The following is a 20,824-nucleotide window of genomic DNA, read 5'->3' on the forward strand; positions in this document are numbered from 1 at the left end:
GCTATTTATATTGATGGAAAATTATTATTTTTATTTTTGCTGAATGCTGATATAGAAAACCTAAAATTGGTGACTGTGTAACTATCTGAGGCTTAGTACATTTATCGTTAGTAAATTGAAAATAATAAAATTATTTATACTTTATGTTCAAATTAGTTGGATACCCCTGTCTGGCAGCACACTATTGCTACGCTACTATCGATAAGACACGCTGGTGGGACTCCTCAAACATATCGAGATCATAAGAACAAAATTTTGCTGGATATTTAGTTCTTAAATAATATTATGAAAAATAAATTAAAACCTGAGCAAAACTGTCACCAGGTCTTAGAAATTTTAAAAAGAAAACTTATAAACAGGCATGAAACTGACAATTAAATTGTAAGGCCACTGTATATGAACATAAAGATAAATAAAATTGGTTGAACTCCTGACTGCTGTTAGATATCGATAACATTGCAATCGAAGCACACGCTGGTGTCGGCGTTTCGACGTGAATTCCTCAAATTCGCGTTCGGAAAGTTACTAGTTATTTGCAACGCGGCGATTTGCAGATCTTTTAGTTATTTAATCTAAGCATTAGTACACCCACCACCGCGCCAATGCCAACACTGTAGAAAACACGAGTAAGTAGAGCTTTGCTTGAATAATAACGGCCAACTAATACTCCCACTACGCCTTCATCTGTGTGTGTGTGTTTGTGTGCGGGCGAAGACATTTTTTGCAGCCAAGCGGAAAAAGAGGCATTGGACAAAACAGCCGCAACATGGACTTATCGCAACCGCCACCGCAGCTGCTCACGGCGCCCTCGGCCCTAGCCACCAACTTCACATCGCTGCCCCCGCCGAACATGGGCGGCCAGCACTACCGGCATTACCATCCGCACCATGGGTCCAACAAGCACGGCTACAACCAGTTCAAACCCTTCATGCCCGGCGGCTTCCAGCGACCCTTTGGAATGTCCCAGGACGACTTCGACGGCAAGCGACTGCGGAAAAGCGTGATGCGGAAGACAGTTGACTACAATGCGTCCATCATCAAGGCACTGGAGGTGATTCCTTAGGTTCATATAGAATGGATAGTTTGACGCGAAGTTTTAATTTGTAGTAGCAGAGACTTTATTTTTATCAAGATCAAAATAAGATCAATTCACCCACATTAAAAAAGTTAATTTCAAAAATCATAACTAGACTACTAACTACACATGTAAAAGGTCAATCTCTATAGACATTTTATAGGTTAAGACGGGGTATGCCCATTATCTAGGCTACCATTTTAAGTTCTCGATATCTCATTTTAAAATTTCAAAAATATATTTTTGTTTTCGCAGAACCGATTGTACCAGCGGGACTATCGGGACCGCTTGGCTTTGCAGCCGGACAGCATTTATGTGCCCCACATGCTGCCGCCCTCCGCCTACTTGGACAATCCTTCGAACGCGGTGACCACAAGGTTTGTGAAGACGGCCACCAATAAGATGCGATGTCCGATTTTCACACTGGCCTGGACGCCAGAGGGCAGACGTTTGGTAACCGGGGCCAGTTCCGGCGAGTTTACGCTATGGAACGGACTAACCTTCAATTTCGAGACCATTCTGCAGGTGGGTTTCCGTCAGCAGATCCCGTGGGATCACCTCTAATCTTATGTTGCCCAACAGGCCCACGACATTTCTGTGCGGACGATGGTGTGGTCGCACAACGACAGCTGGATGGTGACCGGCGACCATGGCGGCTATGTTAAGTACTGGCAGTCCAACATGAACAACGTGAAGATGTACCAGGCGCACAAGGAGGCGATTAGGGGAATAAGGTATATAATTGTAATTGTCGAATGTATTTACCATTTTGTAGCCGATGACGCCAGCCGACCAAGGCAAAACCAAAACCAGTTTCGCGTTGCTCACATAGTTTCTTTAGTTTGGGTCGCTTGGGCATTTTTGGGTATTTTTTGTTGCCTAATTAACTTAGTGGATCGGTTGCTTTCATTGCTGTTGCGAATACATATCAATAAAGCCGTCAATATAGCAACATGCCATATAGATACAAGCTTCGCCTTATGGGCTACCTAAGTTTTAACCTCGCCTCCACTAGAACAAAATGACTCAAATATGTTGTAAGTACCGAAACTCTTCTGTGATATATCAATAAAAAATGAAAAGAAATAAAATGACTGAAAGTGAAATGATGCAAATGCAATATTGAGAAAAGCTAACAATAAAACCATCTGACTGAGAACAAAAGAAACCATTGCACAATTTTATTTCCGCGGCCAAAAAATCAACAATAAATAAAATGCATTGTGTTGCACTGATTGTTCGAAAAATCGGGGGTTTGAGTGTTTTCTTTCTCAAGACTGCCGAATAATCCTGGCGTAAGGACCACCGATCAAGCAAATCGGCCACATTACATTATATAAATACAAATTATATAGAGTTGTGCTGGTAACAATTTACTTTTTTTGAAGAAAATCTTTCTTTGGTAACTTTTAATACGCTAAATTATTTCACATCCACTGAATCTTACAAAGGTTTTATTTATGCGATATCTGTAAGTCAAAAATAAATTGTAAAAGCATATTTAAACAAGAATTTTATATTATATGGTTTCGTGTCACTTAAAATGAAATGATGATTCTAGATCGATTTTTCGAAGTCAAATGTTTTACGCACTGTAAAGAGTTTATATTGTATTATATTATTGTGAGCTTCGCGTACTTAGCGTTCCTAGACAAGTAAAACGTGATCCTGGATTTGGAGTTTAATCAATCAATTCATCAACTAACTCCGCCCACACTCATTATCATCATTTAACACGTGTTTTGTTACGTTCTAACGTTCTCCAATGCAATCCACCAACGCAGTTTCAGTCCCACGGACAGCAAGTTCGTCAGCGGCAGCGACGACGGAACCCTGAGGATATGGGACTTCATGCGGTGCCAGGAGGAGCGAGTGCTACGAGGTGAGCTTTAGTAGGGGGTAGTCCCGATACAGAAGTCTAACTATGTACCTCAAAAAGGCCACGGAGCTGACGTCAAGTGCGTGCACTGGCATCCACAAAAGGGAATGATCGTCAGCGGTAGCAAGGACAACCAGCAACCCATCAAGATTTGGGATCCCAAGAGCGGCATTGCCCTGGCTACTCTGTGAGTATTCGTTTTTAGAACAATTCACATCATGGCTTCTACCGCACATACTCACATTTTTTCAATTATCATAGACACGCCCACAAATCTACAGTGATGGATTTGAAGTGGAACGACAATGGCAACTGGCTGGTCACCGCATCCAGAGATCATCTACTCAAGCTCTTTGACATTCGCAACCTGCGGGAGGAGGTTCAGGTATTCCGTGGTCACAAGAAGGAGGCCAGCTCCGTATCCTGGCATCCCATACACGAGGGCCTCTTCTGCTCCGGCGGCTCCGATGGCTCCATTTTGTTTTGGAATGTTGGGTGGGTCTTAGCTCTCTGTTTACTGCTTACATGTTAACGGGATTAATGACAATCCTCGCTTGCAGTACCGACAAGGAGATTGGCTGTGTGGAGACGGCACACGACAGCATCGTTTGGACTCTGGCCTGGCATCCACTGGGTCATATTCTGTGCTCCGGCTCCAATGATCATACGATCAAATTCTGGACGAGGAACAGACCGGGAGATCTGATGAGAGACAAATACAATCTGAACACATTGCCCGCCAGCCTGGCTGCTCTGGATGAGTGCGAATACGGTCTGTTATCCCTTTTATTTTGCCCAACAAAACCAATGTTTTCATATACCCTCTCTTCCCAACAGATGATGCAATTATACCCGGAATGGGACCCGAGGACCGGGTGGAGTTTACTGAAAGTTTAACTGCCGACAAAGGCTTTATTCCTGGCTTGGATTTGGATCCAAACAAAGCAATAAATGACCGCGATCGGGAGAAAAAGGTTCCCTACAGCAAGCCCATTCCCCGCAACTTCCAGGTGAACTGGGCAGGACCCCGGCGAGCGGACGATCCCAGCGTGCTCAGCATTCACGAGGAGCTGGCCGCCCGGGAGGCCAAGGACACCACCAGCGGACTGAACCACCAGCAAATCAGCGAGAACACAATAGAGGGCATCTTGGCGAGCGGCATGCTCAACGGCCTTGATCCACAGACCATTGTCGGCGTTCTCGTGTACAACCGGTTCATTCGCGTTCACCCGGACTCTCGACTGATGGCGGCTATTCGTCAGGGAGCCGAGTTCCTCAACAAGTACATCGACGCTGGCAAGCTGGAGGAGCTCAACGATGTAGTCCCAGTGAAGGATAGGTCCAGATCCGTATCTCCCACAGTGGAGGCACGTGGGGAGATGGTCTCCCCGCCCACCAAGAAGTCCCGCTTCGAACCACGTCAGCATAACGCCCAGTTGGTGTGCGTTCGAGAACTGATGCAATGTAAAAAGCCCTTCCTACAGTCACTGGTCGCGGCGAAAGCACAGCAACCCAACACGGAGTTTGTGGACGAACCGCCGCTGGAGCAAAGGGATCGGGAGCGCGAACGTGAAGGAGATCGCGACTGGGAGCGGGAGCGTGGTCGTGAACGGGAGAGAGACCAATCCGGGGGCAGGCCCAATCCCTGGGCTTCCAATGCACCCTGGTCGAACAATGGCAATCCTGGTGGCAATGGCAATGGATCCAATGGCTTCAGCAACAATGGCGCGGAAAGTTTCAACGATCGGGAACGCGGTGGCCAACGTCGCCGGCGTGGCAACAACAACTCCGGTTCTGGCAACGGCGGTGGTGGAGGTGGTGGAGGAGGAGGCGGTGGCGGTGGCGGCGGCCGAAATCGCGGTCGCAACAACAACAGACGTTACTAATCGCTATCCCACCAACACTATTTCCTGTCAATCTCCTTTGCATCTTTTGCTTTGTAATGCTGAAATCAATTTATATTGCTTAAGAAATGAAAAGAAATTCGGTTTGTAATATATTATACTTGTTGTGTGTCATTTTGCGATTTTTTTCCAAAGTTTTTTACAATGGAGTGTCTGGAATTTTACTTACATGGATATTGGTTTGTCTAGGAATAATCAAGATTCAACATTTTATTCTGACATTCGAACCATTTAGGTTGAAGATAAAAGTTAGCATTTTAGGTACTGTATTGGCAGTTCTTTTAATTAATTTCGATAATTACAATTTGATGTTTTAGTAGATTATGAGATAATTTGCGTGCACAAATTCGCTAACTTAACTTTAATAAAACTGGAAATACACAAGACAAGTGTAGTTGGAGAACAACTTTGATATATTTATAAATGGAACTCCTACTAACAACGAAACTAGTGACTATGTTTCAGGCAGCCAGTGAGTTGCGACGACTGCTGCGGCTACTGATGCTGCCACGTCTTTCGCTGGCCTCCCCTTGCGGCTCGGCGTCCATGTGGTTGCTGCTGTGGCTGTTGTGTGGGTGTCTGAACTTCTCCTTGATCTCACGCTCCTCCTCGCGCATTCGATCCTTGGTGTGCTGTTCGATGGTGCGCTGTATTTTCTCGGCAGAGGCCACCAGCTTGTCGGCCTCCAGGATGACTTCTTTCGGAGTATGGCTGCGGCTTCTGCTGTTACTGCGACTGCTGCGATGTCGGCTCCGGTGATCCCGGCGGGAGCTAGATTGCCTGCGGGAGTGCGAGCGTGATCGTGACCGGGAATAACTGCTAGAACGAGATCGGCGCGTGGACGCCAGCTTTCGATTCTTGCGCTGTGCTGGCGTTTTGCTGCGGCTGCGGGAGGATCTGCTGTGGCTGCGCCTTAAATGAATTGAGTAAGCAACGGAACTGGGAAAGTGCTTTTTCAAATCATACCTGGATCTCGATGAGTAAGATGACTTTCGGTAGTGGGAGCGACTGCGTGACTTCGAGCGCCTGGAACGACAAACAATTCTATATTTTTAATAGTACTCTATAGTCATAAGCTTTACGCATTACTTACCGCCGTCCCCGGGAGCGGCTTCGACTCCTTGAATACGAAGATGAGGAACGCGACCTATTTCTGAAATTCACAAAGTGGAAAAAAGAAACATTTCACTTAAGTGCAACACAAACGTTATGCTGGATTCGTACCTCCCCCGCGAAGACTTGTGGTAGTAGCCATTCTCGTTCTCGTCGTCGTAGCGATCGTGTTTCGAGTTGTAATACGAGTCATATCCGGAGCGACTGCCTCTTATCCCGATGCCACGACCTCTTCCACGACCGCGAGGTCGCGGAGCAAAGCCACGATAATTGCTTGAGACTGGAAACGGGGCAGGTGGCCGATAAAGCGCTCCGGGAAATACTCCTGGCAGGCCGTATCCGAACATCGAAAGCGACTGCATCCATTCGCTGGCAACCTTAGCGTTGTAACCTCCTGGTCCCGGAACAGCGCCAGCGGCCATTGCGGCCACCGCATTCAAAGGGTTCAGAGCAGAGTTGACGTCGCCTGGTGCCGCAGATTCTGTTACGCCGTTGCCCAGTTTATGCCGCTTACTGCCCGCCGCTTCGTCATCGCTGCTGGCGTCTGCGGGCGCAGCGCTCTTCTTGCTCTTACTCTTCAGCAGGCCCAGAAGAGGAGTATTGCTTTTAATTTCCTGTACGATTTTACGCTGATCACAAACAAGTTTCTCAGTGGCAGCCTTGTACTTTTCGACCAGAAGACCACGTTGGATATCCTTGTCATCATCTTGTTTGGCTCGCCGGTTTTTGTCCCTTTGTTTCAGCTGTATTAAAGAAACAAATATAAATAATTATTATTATCACTCTTGTACTTTTTAAAACATATGTTATTTTTCGATATGTCCTTTAACTTTTGATTTGAAATACCACATTGACTTGTAGTTCTTAACTTTCGCCCACCTGTATCCGCTCAAATAGTTTTTCCAAAGTTCGTATGCTCTCCAGCTTGCGCTGCGCTATCATCAGCTTGCGCTCCTCGATGCGAATCTTTTGCGAGATCTCCACTTGGCCGCGCTCCTGGATCTTTTTCATGTGCTTTTCTTTGCGCCTTTCTTCGCGTTCACGCTGCTTTTCCGCTTCCGCTTTTTTTAACTCTTCTTGCTTTTGCCTGTAATTTTTGTTGCAATTTTGCGGGTTTTGTTTTCTTTTGATATATTTGTTATGCATAATAAATATTTGTTAACTGTTCGTCTAGAAGATACAGAGAACGGTTGGCTTAAGGCTGCCTCGACCAGCGGGCGCCAGGTGAGAAGCAAAAATAGGTAGATGTAAAAGGGCTAGATATGAAAACAGTAGAAAGGCAGCCAGACTAAACGCGAGATATTTCAATTTCTAATTCTAATATAGATCAATGGTAATCAACTTGCTTGAGTTTAAATAAAAATTAAGACTTAAGGCGACCTGACAGAGGCATTGCCATTTGGTTACTGTTTTCGGTTTCCGGCCTAAAAAGTTATCAAACCTTTCGCGATCCAATTCCTCTTCCTGCTGCTTTTTCAGTTTTTCCCGCTCCTCGTCCTCGGCCTGGGCTTTCGCGATGCACTTTTTCCGCATCCGTTCTCGGCGCTGTATGTGCGAGTCGCTGAGATGCTTCTGTTTGTCGAAGCTCACACAAATGTTGATGGCTTGAGTCTTGTCCACAAACTTTCGGACCAACTTATTGCCCCTGAACTCGTCCATGGCTCGGACGAAGCTGGAGTACTCCTCGAACTGAACATATCTGTACAAAAAAGTGTTAGCTACACGAACCAAATATTCGTATCTTATTCGAAACTTACCCTTCGAATAGAACATCCTGCTCGAAGCTAAACGTCCGCATGCCGTTAATGTCCGCCTGCATGCTCTTTCGGTACGGATCACAGATAGGTATGTCCACCACCCGGACGCGTCCGAACTTTTCAAAGATTCGCTTAAAGATGTTCTCGCTGGGCTTGACGTGCTCCTCATGCTCCGAGTGCCGCGGACAGAACCAACGTATGGGCAGATGGCTGATGTGAATGGTGTCCGGCCGTTCGCCGGCCTTCATTTCATCCATGTTTTTGGCATCCCGGAAGTATGAGTCCCAGTCGTGTCGCGTTGGAAAGTCATCCTTAGACTCTGTACAACGTACTCGGAAGGACTCACTAAAGCCGGAGATGCGTAGCGAAATGCCGTCTAAACGTTGGATGGCCGCCCTAAGGCGTTTTCGCTCGTTCAGCTCAGCTTCCAATCGGATGGTGTTTACAGTGCTTTTGGAGACCTGGTCGGACAGATAATGGAAATTCGATTAAAATTATATGATGTGTACATACATAAGTATGGATACTTACATTTCTAAATATTTTGTTTACATTAAATAAATATTATTCTTGTGTAAAAATCGTTTGGTATAAACTTACTTTGAGCAGGATAAACTTGTCCGGCTTAAGCTCGGCGCCCAGTTTGTCCATTATCTCCAGGTTAGATACGGATTTGCCGGACTTGATTGTCGGCAGCGACACGGAGATTTGCATTTTGGCCAGCGGCTTGAGGTACAAGCTGTGCGGCAAGTAAAAAGGAATGCAGTCTGCCACATTTTCTATAGTCTGGATGTGGGTCATTTTGAAAAGGTGTTTTTTTTCGGTTTTTCGATTCGAAACAGTGCAATGTAATGAGTCAAAATACAGAAAGTAATATTTGTGTGTCTATTACCAAGTAAGACCCCTAAGCCTAGAGCTATAACCTAAGGAGACATCCCAAGAAACGCCCAGCATAATGCAAAAGGAAAATGCCGCCCGTGTCCCTTTCTGAGATGAGTGTTTCATGAGTGTGGGTGTGAGTGTGAGTGTGAATGTGTCTTGATGAGTGTGGGGAGGGGGTCCTAAAGGGGAAGATTCGTTTTGATGGGCGCCCGTATTGGTTTGTTATAGGGACTTGGGCCACCTTAACTTTCGAACGCTGCTAATGCTAATTAAGTATAATAAATGCTGAGACTCTTAATGTGCGAATGCTGCGCTATTTGCTAAAAAGAAAAAATCTATTGGGTTATTTTATTTGCACTTTTCACTAGAGGCGGCCGACTGTCGATAGGTTTGATTTACGAAACGAATAGGGATGGACCAAAAACAGGTTTCTCTTGACAGTTGAGGGTATTCTCAAGGGCTAAACAAAGTAGTGTAAATGTTAATGCGGGGATATAAACACTAAATATACTTCTAAAGCCAAAAATAGTAATTGGAGACTTCAATATTAGGCTGAAATATTTAACTTTTTTATTTTTACCATAAATATTGTTCAGAAAAATAATTTGGAAATTTGTTAAGTCATTGAATTAATACGTCGCTCGGGAGGACGGGCATTTAAAACCAAGTTGGCAGCTATTGCGTATCGTTTCAACCAGCTCTGTTATCGATACCAACATGAAAATCTGTTGTCATTCTCACATCGCGAGGCATAAGCAAAGACAAAAAAAGTGAGAACGAAGTGCGTTATTTAATTTTTATACCGTTTAATTTAATTAGAAATCTAAGCAAAGCAACAAAATGCGCGAGTGAAATTGTGTGACTCCAAATACCTAAAAGGCTCCCGTGCCCGCATCGTGTAAATGGCAAAAAACTGACGCGAAAAGTAAAACTGCCAACAACAACAAGCAGCAGCAAACAGAAAGCATAAGCAAGCACTAACAACAACAACACCCACAGCAGCAGCAGTAGCAACAACAACGCAATTGTGATAGACAAAGAAATAGATTAAGAAAGGGAGGGCAACAGCGAAAGAGAACAGAAGGAAATGAGAGAAACGAAAACAACATAAATTATTTGGAAAATATTTCCTTGCTCGAACATATTGATAGACATTGTGACTAAGAAGAGTCGAGTTAATGCTTTTTGCACATTTGATACGCAACGAAAATAGTTTTTAAAGTAATAAGTAATACGCAGGCAAAAGAAGAAAAAGAAGAAGCAGAGCTATACAAAATAAAAAGGAAGAGCGTGGAAGGCGAGGAAGGGAATAAAACAACACAGTGGCGTTGAAAGAGAGGAAGCAGCAGACGAGCGAAAATAAAGAGGAAGAGATACAAATGTTGTTGTTGCTGTTGCAAATAAAAACAATCACATAAACACATTTGGATACATATACAGCCACAGCTGATGTAAAATAATTTGCAGAGCCTGTGTGTTTGTGCCCGTTTACAATTGATTAAAACCAAAACACACGAACACACCGAGCACACAACCAGGCAACAATAACACTTCACACACGTACACTCACACACACGCAACACAGTCACACTGGAGCACCATTGTGGAAATTGATTAAAGAATATAAGGTGAGTGTGAGTAGGGTATGGTTTAATTAACCGTTAGTTATAGTTTTATGCACACCAAGGCGAGGGCATCCGACGACGCCCTTTTCACTGCAGAAATGCCACCCGTCTTCTTTTTCCACCCCTTGCCCATTCCGCTTTTACACCAAGTGCAACTACATACACCTGCTGCCATTTTCTTTATTGTCTTTTAAGAACGTCAGCAACCCTCACGCTTTGGTTGTTGTGTGCGTCCGTTTGAGCCAAATTGTAATTAATTGCCATAATTTACATATTTTACAAGAATAACTCGGTGTCTGTGTGCATTTGTTCGTCATTCGAGAGCTTTTTCCTGTTAACTGCACTGCACCCGAATAAGTGCAAAAGGAGAGGGAATAAAGCAAAACAACAGCTGAGTGAGCGAGCGAGAAGGAATGGAGCGGGAAAAGGGAACTATAGAATGAGTTGCAGCTCGGCTCGAATTATCGAATATCGATAAGATGCATGCGATCAGCTGATCATGTTTACTCCACTACTCAACAACCGATTTTTCGGTTGCGTTTTAATGGTCTGCTGCTCTTTGTATTTCTCTTTTTTTTCTTGGCTGAACTTGTTTACTGCAGTTGGAGTTTTTGCGTGAGTCATACGCAGTTTATACCCCTTTAAGATGATGTATATGTACATAATAAATAAGTGCAGGGGACACATACTATTAATTGCAGTTAGACACTCACACACACACATGCATAACCAACCGCCAGCCCGCCGCTCTCTCTATCGTTCTCCCTGCGAGAAAGTGCTTTTTTCTGCCCCCCACAATGACAAAACAAAAGAAGGGAGAGCTGATAAACTCTGACTGCGCTGTAATCAGCTTGCAGCGGCAGAGGAGTTCAGTTTCAGTTCACTCGGCTTGGTTCAGGGTTTCTGGCTGCCGTCCTCTTCTCCCTCTTCGCCTACAAATCCGCTATTCGGCTCCGTGACGTCACCTAGACTCACACCCTAATCAAGGATACGCTAGTTTCGATTCCCTGTATTAGATATGTATCTAAATTCGTTTTTACACCCAACAGGTGTTATCTTTGAAGTCTTCGATAATACACAATTTTTAATTATGTGGTAGAATACTTAGCAATATACGCACATATGTGTACCATAAACACAATCCAAACAATTTGTATAACTTGAATATTGTGTCCAATGCTTTAAAACCGGAAAATCAAGACAACATCTGGTTCCGAGCTATCCAGGCAATCACATTTTTGGAGTTACCGCGGTTATCACACATATTTCGATACATACCCCCAAAAGTGTAACACAGATACAGCTCACCACCCCTCTGATAAGATTTTATCAGTTCGGGGCTTGCTCGTTATCATGATTTGGGTTGAAGGGTCCGCGATAATTGCATTGGGGCATGCCATTGGTAATCACCATTCGGTTGATTAGTGCTCTGTGTCTGTCAATTCCAACGGCTAAGTATTTCATCAATTTGCTTAAGTGTACCTGTAAATTTTACCTTGGCATTACAGATGATCCTGAGCTAATCGTTCCTGGTATTTCATCAGCTATAAAAGTGGCGAGCCGTTACACGTGTTCGCAAACTGTGGACAATTTTGAGAAATCCATCCGCAATAACCCGCGTCTTGGAAATTTAGAAGTTTGGTTTGACGGAATGGTGAAATTCGCTTAGGTAAAAAAAAGGACCGCGGGGTCAGGTAAACGCTGGTGCGTCGGCGTCGCAGTCCACGTCGGCGCTGGCATTGACAAATGCGCGCAGCATCGATCTTTTATTCTCTGTCTCCTCTAAGAAACAGTGATGCCACACATCGTTTACAAGATATGACTAATTATAATTGAAACTAAAAGTAGGTACAAGAAGTTTCTCGAAATTAACAAATTAGTTATATATGGTGGCTCTGCTTTTGTTTAATTCAACTAAATTTACTTGATGCAACTACCCTTATTTTAGTTGGGAAGATCTAGCTACAAAATAGCTAAATCATCGTCACACACGTGCGGCGCTCTCTCGTCCGCTCAAATGTTCTCCGTCTTTAGTCGTGCGCTCTCTGCGATGATCATTTGTTTTCGAACCACCCGCAAGTCTAGACGTGTTCAAATCAAGGTGCGTTGATAACACGTTTTACGCTGTTGTTGTTCTGGTTGCTGCTGTTTACGGCTCGCAAATAAATAAATAGTGTGGGTGAGAGTGAGTGCGCGTGTGCCGAGTGTGGAGCCATGCTCTTTCCGCTTTCCCTGTTATGCGCCTTATCTCCAAAAGCCGTCTGCGAGGCTAAACTGTAAACAAAATTATAAAAATAAAATTGAATAAGCGTCTGTGCACATGCTCGGCCTGCTATTTTTTATTGCGACTTGGAAATGGCCCAGTTAGTCATTAACATTTGAACCGCCCCCACCGCGCGCCTACTCTTCACTTGCCCCTCTGACGACACAAAGAGAGCAAAAAGCAACAGCGACAGTCTGTCTAACAGCTGTTGGGCAGCACAAGTGATCCAATCAATAGCTTCAAAGTAGCTAGGCTAATTTCTGCCTTTGCGGTGGATTACTAGTGGATCCAATTGTTGTTAGCGGTTGAGTGTGGTTGGGTTTTAGTGTTCAAACGGCGAAAACGAAAACTTTTTTGACAAATATTCTAAAATTGCTCTCACGTTATTGTTTGGTGCTAAATAAAAAATGCATTTGAAAATTCGTAACGCTAAAGTGTCATAATGTTTGTTACTTCTTTGTGCTGCATTTAAACAAAAACAAAAATAGGTTTACTGCATAGTAATCAAACAGTGTAACTTAACAAGTTAAATGCGAATCACAGATAAAACTGTCTTTACTCATCCGTATTCGTTGTTCCTTTTGTCTTGCAGCTAAATACTAACAACACGAGTATAAGAGAACCATAAGTACAAGCACACGTACCGATGAGGGAATAGCATTATATCGTCTGAAGCACTGCCAAACCATTCGAGAGACGACAGGACCAGGAATAGAGGGAGGAGAAGCGGGCGTGGGAGAGGGAGGAGCGGGAGTATCTCCGCCAGAGAGCGGTAGTCAAGACGAGGAGACAGTGAAACACCAACGGCTCCATGATGCTGTACGTGTTCCACGTGGACGTTGGCCGCATGCTAAGCTTTGACATGAACGTTGCACTGCAGCCAGTGGAGCATCTAAAGGAGACGATCCAGAAGCTGCACAACATCCCAGCCGCCAATATTGTTCTGCTAGTGAGCGGGGGCGAAATGCTAACGCACTCCACCCAAGTGTCGTGCTACTCAGCTGGCACCGACACCAATCCCATCTATATGTTTCTAACGGGGGACGAGCGCCTACCGCCCACGATATACAACTCGGACGCCGACAACGAGCTCCGTCGTCAGGTAGAGGAAAGTCACCGTTTACCTCCGGCCCTGGAGACAGTGCGTCAGCGGGCACAGCTGGCCCAACACATGCGAGAGTTGGCCAGAAAGGAGGAGGATCAGTGCGAGCGACTGGTTCACGAGCAACACCTTCAGCAGCAGGGCTGGTCGGCTGTGGTGGCCAATATGGAGGATCTGACGAACGAGTTTTGCGACCGCTTCCAGAATTTCTGCTCCTTCTTTGACCGGCATCTCCAGAAACGAGAAAGCTTTCTGGAGCTGCTGCGCAACTTTCCCGATGATCTCAAGCAGCTGGGCAGGATTCCCATACTCCCGGATCTAATGTCTCTTGCCGAGGCCGATTTCCATGGCTTTGACGAACTGTTGGATAACGACGACGTGTTTACTGCCCAGCAACAGCCAGCACCGCAGCAGCAGACTCTCACTGAATCCTCGCAAGCAGACTCCCCCAATAAGAAGCTCAAAATGGGCGACGAGGTGGAAACGGAATCTGGTGAGCAGCCGGAGCGCGGTGATCAGACCTTGACGAGCAGCAGTTCGCTTGCCCGTCGCCCAAACTTGAACCTGCTGCAGTGGATCAGTTCCAAGGGTAACCACAGGGCTCTGCAGCTCATGTCAGATGAGTGCATCCAGGGACTGGACGTCTTCAGTGTGGAAATTTACGAGAAGCTGAAAGAGGAAGTCAATCAGATCATTAAGATGGCCAACCAGGCCGATGTTAAGGAGATCAAGGGCCTCGGCGATCGTCTCTGCAAGCTGGAGGAGTTTAAGTTCCGTATCAAGAAGATGGTGCAGGAGCAAAAGGAGCAGGCACTAGCCCTCCAGCAGAATGAGGCGCGTGCGCAGAATCTGCGCGACAACTCCGTCCTCCCGGATCTTTGCCTCTCGCATCGCTCCCAGCTGCAGGTAATGCTGGATAATCACACTAAGATACGCGAGTACTGCCGCTGCATAGCGAACTCCAAGGACGAGCTGGGCTGGAATCTGCACACGCGTCTGCGACGGATCGTGTGGATTGAGAATGGGATGAGTGACTTCGACAACAGATTGCTGTTTAATCATCGCTGCTTGCGGCGTGCCGAACGCCACATTTGCATAATCGAGCAGATCCACCGGGCGCCGAGCACTTATGTTTCGGCCGTGGCGGAGGTGGTGCGTCGGAAGATCTTTTCGGATGAGTTTCGGCAGTGGGCCACTCGTCTTTCTGCGGACTTCGATCGCATTCACAGCGAGGAGTTGCGCCGGCGGAGGGAGTTCAATGCGAGCTTCGAAGGCCATTTTCTCAATATTCTGTTTCCTGGCATGGGTGACATGCCCCCAGCTTTTGCAAATGAGCACCCCTTGAGCTTTGACACACGTCTCCCTTCTTTGAGCCGATCGGACATGGAGCTGCTCTCCTCGCAGTTGCCAGAACTGGCCGGACAGCTGCAGTTGCCCGACATGAAGCCTGTGATAGACTTTTTCGCCCTGCGGTCGGATAAGAATGTGGAGCAAGACCAAGAGCAGGAAAGGGATACCCCACTAATGGCTCCACGTTTGGCCGAGCTCCAGGCGCAGGCAGCTGCCTCTGACTGCGAAACCGATACGGAAACAGAATTCGAGAAGCTCAGCACCACCTCCAAGTGTGTAGCGACATCAACCTCGACCAGTTTGGTGGAGCAAGTGGCACAGAGTACTGCTACCGAGGATCTGCTGATGCTAAGTGCTGGCACCCTGACCGAAGAGAATGCAGGCAGTTTTCAGAAGATGCGTAGCGACATGGAAAATATGTCCAAGTTGGCCCGAGCGTGCCTCGCCGAAGCTCGTTCCAATGTGGGCGTCTTTCGCAGTGACGTCGCCAACTACCAGGATGAACTCCAGTCCGAGTTGCATCTTCTGCGAGATAAATGCAATGTGCTGAAAATGCTGTGTGAGGAACGCGAGCATAAATCGCAAGAAAAGCTGGATGAGATGCGCTTGAAACTGCAACTGGCGGAGCAGGAGAAGCAGGCTGCTGTGGCCCAGGCGCGGGAGCAGCTTATCCACGAGCACAAAACGGAGCTGGAGTCCCTTCGTTGCCGGTTTAAACTGATGACCTCTATGGAGCGCTCGCCATCGGACAGCAGCCTTGAGAAAATAGAGCGACCGACAAGCAGTGCCAGCGTGGTCAGCGCCAACGCTGGTGTGGATATCGACCATCTGCTGGCCCAGCAGCGCCAGGAGCTGCTGGCCCAAAGGGAGCGTGCCATTAGCGAAGCCGTTGATTCGGAACGATCGCTATGGCAATCACGTCTCCTGCCCCTGAACTCTGAATCTGTGATGGCCAACGTGGGCATATTAAAGGACATGTTGGCCGACAAGGAACGGCAGCTAGATCAGCTGCGGGAGCAGAATAAGATTCTCACCCAAGAGACGTACCAGCTGAAGACCCGACTGGAGATGATCACCAACGAGGATGGCAACAGCTGGCTCAAGGAGAAGATCGACTATCTTAACAAGGACAAGTGCCGGCTGGAAGAGGAGCTCAGTCAGGAGAAGAGCCGGCGCCAAGAGATGGAGTCCAGTGTGGCCGCCATGAGAAGGTAAGAACAGGAGCTCTACTTCAGGCTTCAGCCCTTGGCAGTTATGAGTGTGGAATTTTTGGTAGAGCCCACTTATTGTGAATCTGAGTTTCTTAATTATACCCGTTACTCGTAGAGTAAAAGCAAAGACACTAGAATAACAAGATGCGTAACGGCCATACATTCGTTTGGCACTATGCAGCCACTTTTTTGGTGAAGGCCAAATTTGCTCTCTTTCCGCTCGCTGACGCTGAGAGCGTAAGAAATCTAAAAATAGAATTTGCTTGCTTGTGTGAGTAAAAACAAGAGACGAGAACGCCTATATGTGTGCGTATTTGTGCTAGAAGACGATTTTGAGCCGAAATCAATTCTGATCGAAGAAACTAATTTACAATTTGAAGTTTTGGCCAATTTCGTAGCAATATGATGAAATAAAATAAAAATTCACGCCCTGACTATTATAATTTAAAAATTTTTTAAATTCGTTTGTTAAGATCGCTTGAATTAGCTACCTTTTACATATTTATTTTATGTTGATAATTAATTATGTGTAATATATATACACTACTTTTATTAGTGCACTAATGCTCAACAAAAAATTTTTTTATACAAATTATAAGTCGTTTGTTTAGTTTGGTTATATTTATTTACCACTCTCCCGTTAGGGCGAGGGTCACAATATTTGGGTATTTATAATTACAAGGCGTAAGCCTCGGAGTATGATTTAAAACTAACTTAAGAATTCAGTCCCGGTTCAACTCCAGGCCTCTGGTCCGCAGCAGAATTGCTGGCAGAAGGCCAGGTCAGCACTTCTGCGTCAGCCCGATCACTCGCTTCGCGAGTGCTCCGTGCGGGCTCGGGGCAATTGCACCTGGAGTACGCGATCAGCAGTTTGTTTAGTGCGCGTGCAGACCACCGGATATGGCCTGTAATTCAGCAGTTTCACTCCGTGAGAACTGCTTGTGTTAACTTACACATTTGTTTTTTATTATTTTTAAAAATATTTCAAAAACTTTAATGTGTATTTTACAAATATTAATAAAAAGATCAGATTAGTTTTCCGAAATATTAAAAATTTAAGTAATAAAAATTAATAAAATAAATAAAAATATGAAAACTGTTTATTGCAAAAGTCATATCTGGAGGCACGAAGTGCGGACACAAGCACTCATCAATCACTGCCTTATTAATTATTCTCACGTCGCAAGCTGAATACCCTATGACAAGTATTCTAATATATATAGTCATTTTCGAAATTTATTTTGTGATGTACATAGATTCGTCTATTACTATTTCTAAGCTTTATTTAAATAATAATAACGTTAAGGCAATGCAAAACAAGAATTTTTCGCATGGTGCCAATTGATAAAAAGTAATAAAGATTTAAAGTCAACGAACTTCTAAGGTGGTATATTTTGTCAAATTTACAATGCATGAGCATACGTGTACACACATACAGTTGTCTGCTATCACTGTATGCGTAGAAAAGAGCTGTTTGCTGTAGCGCTCTCCGCTCTTTCTCTCTCGAACCAAAACTCGAGAGAGCCTGGAGCCACCTCTAGAGCCACGGCCAAAAAATCGCGTGCCAAAAATTTGAATGGCGTTACGCATCTTGTTATTCTAGTGTCTTTGGTAAAAGCCATGTCCGTCTGTCCGTATGAACGTCGAGATCTCAGGAACTAAAAAACTAGAAAGTTGAGATTCAGCATACAGATTCTAGATTTGTTGCACAAACCGCACAACTGTTACGGCCACTCTTTTGAAAAATGTGTCATCATTTTCATACATTTTCATAAAGTTTCATAATTTTATTAGTCTTGAAAATTTCTATCGATTTGCCAAGGAACTTTTTCCCTCACCCACTATACTCGACTATAGCATTCTCTCTTGATTAATATGTAATTTCCTTTCCGGTTTATCGAATGCTAACAATAACTTTTTCCATCCATAGCTCTGCCTACGATCTGAATGTTGGTGGCCCCTTGACCCGATCGAAGTCTGGCGTAAGTTCCAGTCACCGATCTATTGCCTTGGAAGGATGTGCTCGAGGCGATCTCGTCTTCGTCGTTTGGAGCATGCGCCACGCGCAATTTATGGTCGTCCAGGATTCGCTCACCTTGTACTTTGTCCATGCCGACAGTTTGGCTAGCCTCCAGTTGACAGCTCCGACCTCACCCACACCGTCATTGGATCCCTCGCAGACAGCTGTGGATCTCAACCAGATCCCTCTGCCCTACTACGCCATTGGTCGGGTCATCGACAAGGAGTACTGCCAGGCGCGAAAGGTGTGTGCATAATGAAATATATATCTAGCATGAGTACTCAAACGTGTGTCTTCTTTGCAGGACGACAATCGATATCGCGTCAGTAGGGGCTCCAAGTTCTATCGCATCAAGCTGGCCCCTCTGCCCTCTCGAAACGCTTCGCGGCGTGAGCGTTTAGAGTGTAAGTAAGAATTTAAGCTGGTGCATCTTTATGAACTCGGAACACTTTGAATCATTTAAAAGCGTATAGAACTTACATGTGAGGTCATCGTATCTTATTACGTTTTTTTAACATGCAGTTCAGATCAATTCCCATTATTTTAGCAAATGTTGAGATAGCAAGGCTGGATGTTTGGCTTATCCATTGATTGATAGTTTAGTAGGAAATTGAATAATTTAAAGTGTCTGTTCATTCTAAGATTTACCATGACGCTCATGGCAAGCTATGAAGTAACTGCAAGCAACTAACTTACGATCTCCCTTTTTAGCCAGCTCATCCACTGCCGCAGTCGTGGCTTCGCCCAGAGATGTCATCGATGCTCCCAGTAGCAGCACTAGCGTCTATCAGAGCTTCAAGCAGCGCACGGTGAGCATTACGAGCGTAAATGAGGAGGATGACGAGTCGGCTTCGCTGCTTAGCGAGCGTTGTCGCTACATAAGCGTCAGCGAGGAGGATGAGTTGCATGCTGCTGGTGGCTCAGTGCCGGCAGTAACATCTGCTGTTGCAACAGCCACATCGACAGCAGCATCATCTGCAACACCAATTACAACTGCTGCAGCGGTGGCAGGAGGTCCGACATCAACTGCACCGACGGCAGCAACTCAAGCACAGTCTGTGATAACAGAGCAGCCAACGGCATCAAGTAAACTTAAATTGGATCTACTGTTGGCCTCTGCTGATATAATAACACAACCCCTAACACAACAACCGCACCAACAGCGACAGGAACTTGAACAGCCAGCTGAGGCGGAGAGTGCAGCGCCTGTGGCTGAAACAAGTCCAAATCAAACAATCCAAGCGGAGAATCCGGAACCGGAAACCATCACCATCTATGTGCCCCCCAATCCCCCAGCAGTATTAACTGCAACACCCTCTACAAGTGCTAGCATCCTGGCCAGCATCAGTGCGGAGCCTATCATCAGCACAGCCTCCATGCTGCCCATGTCCATCGGCACGGCGGCCATAAGCGAGGACTCGGACGAGTATCGTTCGCTGGAGGGCAAGGACGATGGCGATGGCGATGCCGATGATTTTCCCATTTCCGAGTAGTGTACGACAGTTGGGACTAACATATAACTACTTATATACATAAATGGAGTGTGTATCTAGGCTAAATCTTGTACTCTATGTAGGAACCGCATCCAAACCAACAACCAATACCCGAAAAATGAAAAATAGGCCTCAGGGCCAACACACAACACACACAATACAGTAGCCTCAAAAAACGACATCAGCCAGCAACAAAAACAGTAACGTGAAAGTTATATACTTAACTGATTTAAAGTTAACCAAGTGCGGAATATATATTCAAAAAGAAAGTGAAAACAAATTTTCTAATGTCCGCATAACGAAATAATCTTATCAAATTTGAAAGCGGGATTTATCCCTTCAAATGCAACCACACCGAGACACAGACACAGCTAGGATTTTCAAAATTTTTATTTCAAATAAAAATAATGTACTTTAACAAATTTACCTTATAATCAAAATATTTACATCGGTAGTTTTCGGTTTAAAGTTATTGTTTGCTTCATTTAGTGCCAAGAAAATTATTTCCAAGTCACATTAGTTTCGTAGCGCGTAAAATTGAGATGAGGAACACAAGAAATCATATTTTTTATAGGCATTTTAAAAAGACTAGAACACAAAGAGTTTGCACACACCCACACCCACACACACAGACCCACCCTCACACAACAAACAACACACCACACAAAACCCAAGCACACAAAAAAAAAAACAAGAAACACAATCTTTTGGGCTCAGCCTGCGAAAAACACAGTTTTATGCTCAGCTTACACCACTCTCTTCCCCTGAGCCTCCAGAAATCGAACTTTCTACTCTCTCTCCTTGTCTATATCTAAGATATTTTGATTTTTCGACTTTGTGTAAATAAATAAGAACGGAAATCGACGAATAGTTATTTATGCCTTTATTAATACAAGGAAACACTTGAAAATTACAACAAAATAGATATATACACATTTAATGATTTATGCGTTGCGAAGCGATAGTTTTTTAACGCGCATTGTAAATATAAAGAAACAAAAATATATATTTAAAATAGTTTAAACGATTTGAATGAGGAAACGTGTAAACGATGGTGTAACAGAAGCGGATCGCAAAATTGTCAAGCTTACAAAAAAAGTGTAAAATCAAAAATCAAATAAAAAATGGTAAACATTTCAAAACTACGACT

General features: G+C 44.9%; 3 protein-coding genes across 8 annotated transcripts; 2 read left to right on the top strand and 1 right to left on the bottom strand.

The window, feature by feature from the left end:
- Positions 1-475: 475 nt before the first annotated feature.
- LOC6614007 (pre-mRNA 3' end processing protein WDR33) lies at positions 476-4,972 on the top strand. The gene is made up of 9 exons (XM_002038425.2): positions 476-626; positions 715-1,051; positions 1,331-1,600; positions 1,658-1,809; positions 2,860-2,957; positions 3,015-3,141; positions 3,216-3,449; positions 3,515-3,726; positions 3,792-4,972. Exons 2-9 carry the CDS (start codon positions 767-769, stop codon positions 4,838-4,840), a joined length of 2,427 nt encoding a protein of 808 aa, XP_002038461.1. The 5' UTR covers positions 476-626; positions 715-766; the 3' UTR covers positions 4,841-4,972.
- Positions 4,973-5,120: 148 nt separating this feature from the next.
- LOC6614008 (A-kinase anchor protein 17A) lies at positions 5,121-9,012 on the bottom strand. 5 transcript variants are annotated; one of them, XM_032722304.1, is made up of 8 exons: positions 8,329-9,002; positions 7,729-8,189; positions 7,413-7,670; positions 6,851-7,058; positions 6,083-6,714; positions 5,952-6,011; positions 5,825-5,884; positions 5,121-5,764 (listed from the first exon to the last, which is right to left on the bottom strand). In XM_032722304.1, exons 1-8 carry the CDS (start codon positions 8,527-8,529, stop codon positions 5,320-5,322), a joined length of 2,325 nt encoding a protein of 774 aa, XP_032578195.1. In that variant the 5' UTR covers positions 8,530-9,002; the 3' UTR covers positions 5,121-5,319. The 5 variants fall into 5 exon arrangements, with proteins under 5 accessions (XP_032578195.1, XP_032578194.1, XP_032578193.1 ...); XM_032722303.1 differs by having other exon boundaries at positions 5,121-5,770; positions 8,329-9,001; XM_032722302.1 differs by having other exon boundaries at positions 5,825-5,902; positions 8,329-9,001.
- A 339-nt stretch (positions 9,013-9,351) lies between these two features.
- Positions 9,352-20,819, top strand: LOC6614009 (RB1-inducible coiled-coil protein 1). Of its 2 annotated transcripts, none has more exons than XM_032722298.1 (5): positions 9,352-10,238; positions 13,091-16,161; positions 18,092-18,425; positions 18,486-18,585; positions 18,893-20,819. In XM_032722298.1, exons 2-5 carry the CDS (start codon positions 13,310-13,312, stop codon positions 19,672-19,674), a joined length of 4,068 nt encoding a protein of 1,355 aa, XP_032578189.1. In that variant the 5' UTR covers positions 9,352-10,238; positions 13,091-13,309; the 3' UTR covers positions 19,675-20,819. The 2 variants fall into 2 exon arrangements, with proteins under 2 accessions (XP_032578189.1, XP_032578190.1); XM_032722299.1 differs by lacking the exon at positions 9,352-10,238 and adding an exon at positions 12,234-12,336.
- The last annotated feature ends 5 nt before the right edge of the window (positions 20,820-20,824 follow it).

The sequence above is a fragment of the Drosophila sechellia genome, chromosome 3R (genome assembly GCF_004382195.2).
Source record: "Drosophila sechellia strain sech25 chromosome 3R, ASM438219v1, whole genome shotgun sequence".
Classification (NCBI taxonomy): Eukaryota; Metazoa; Arthropoda; class Insecta; order Diptera; family Drosophilidae; genus Drosophila; species Drosophila sechellia.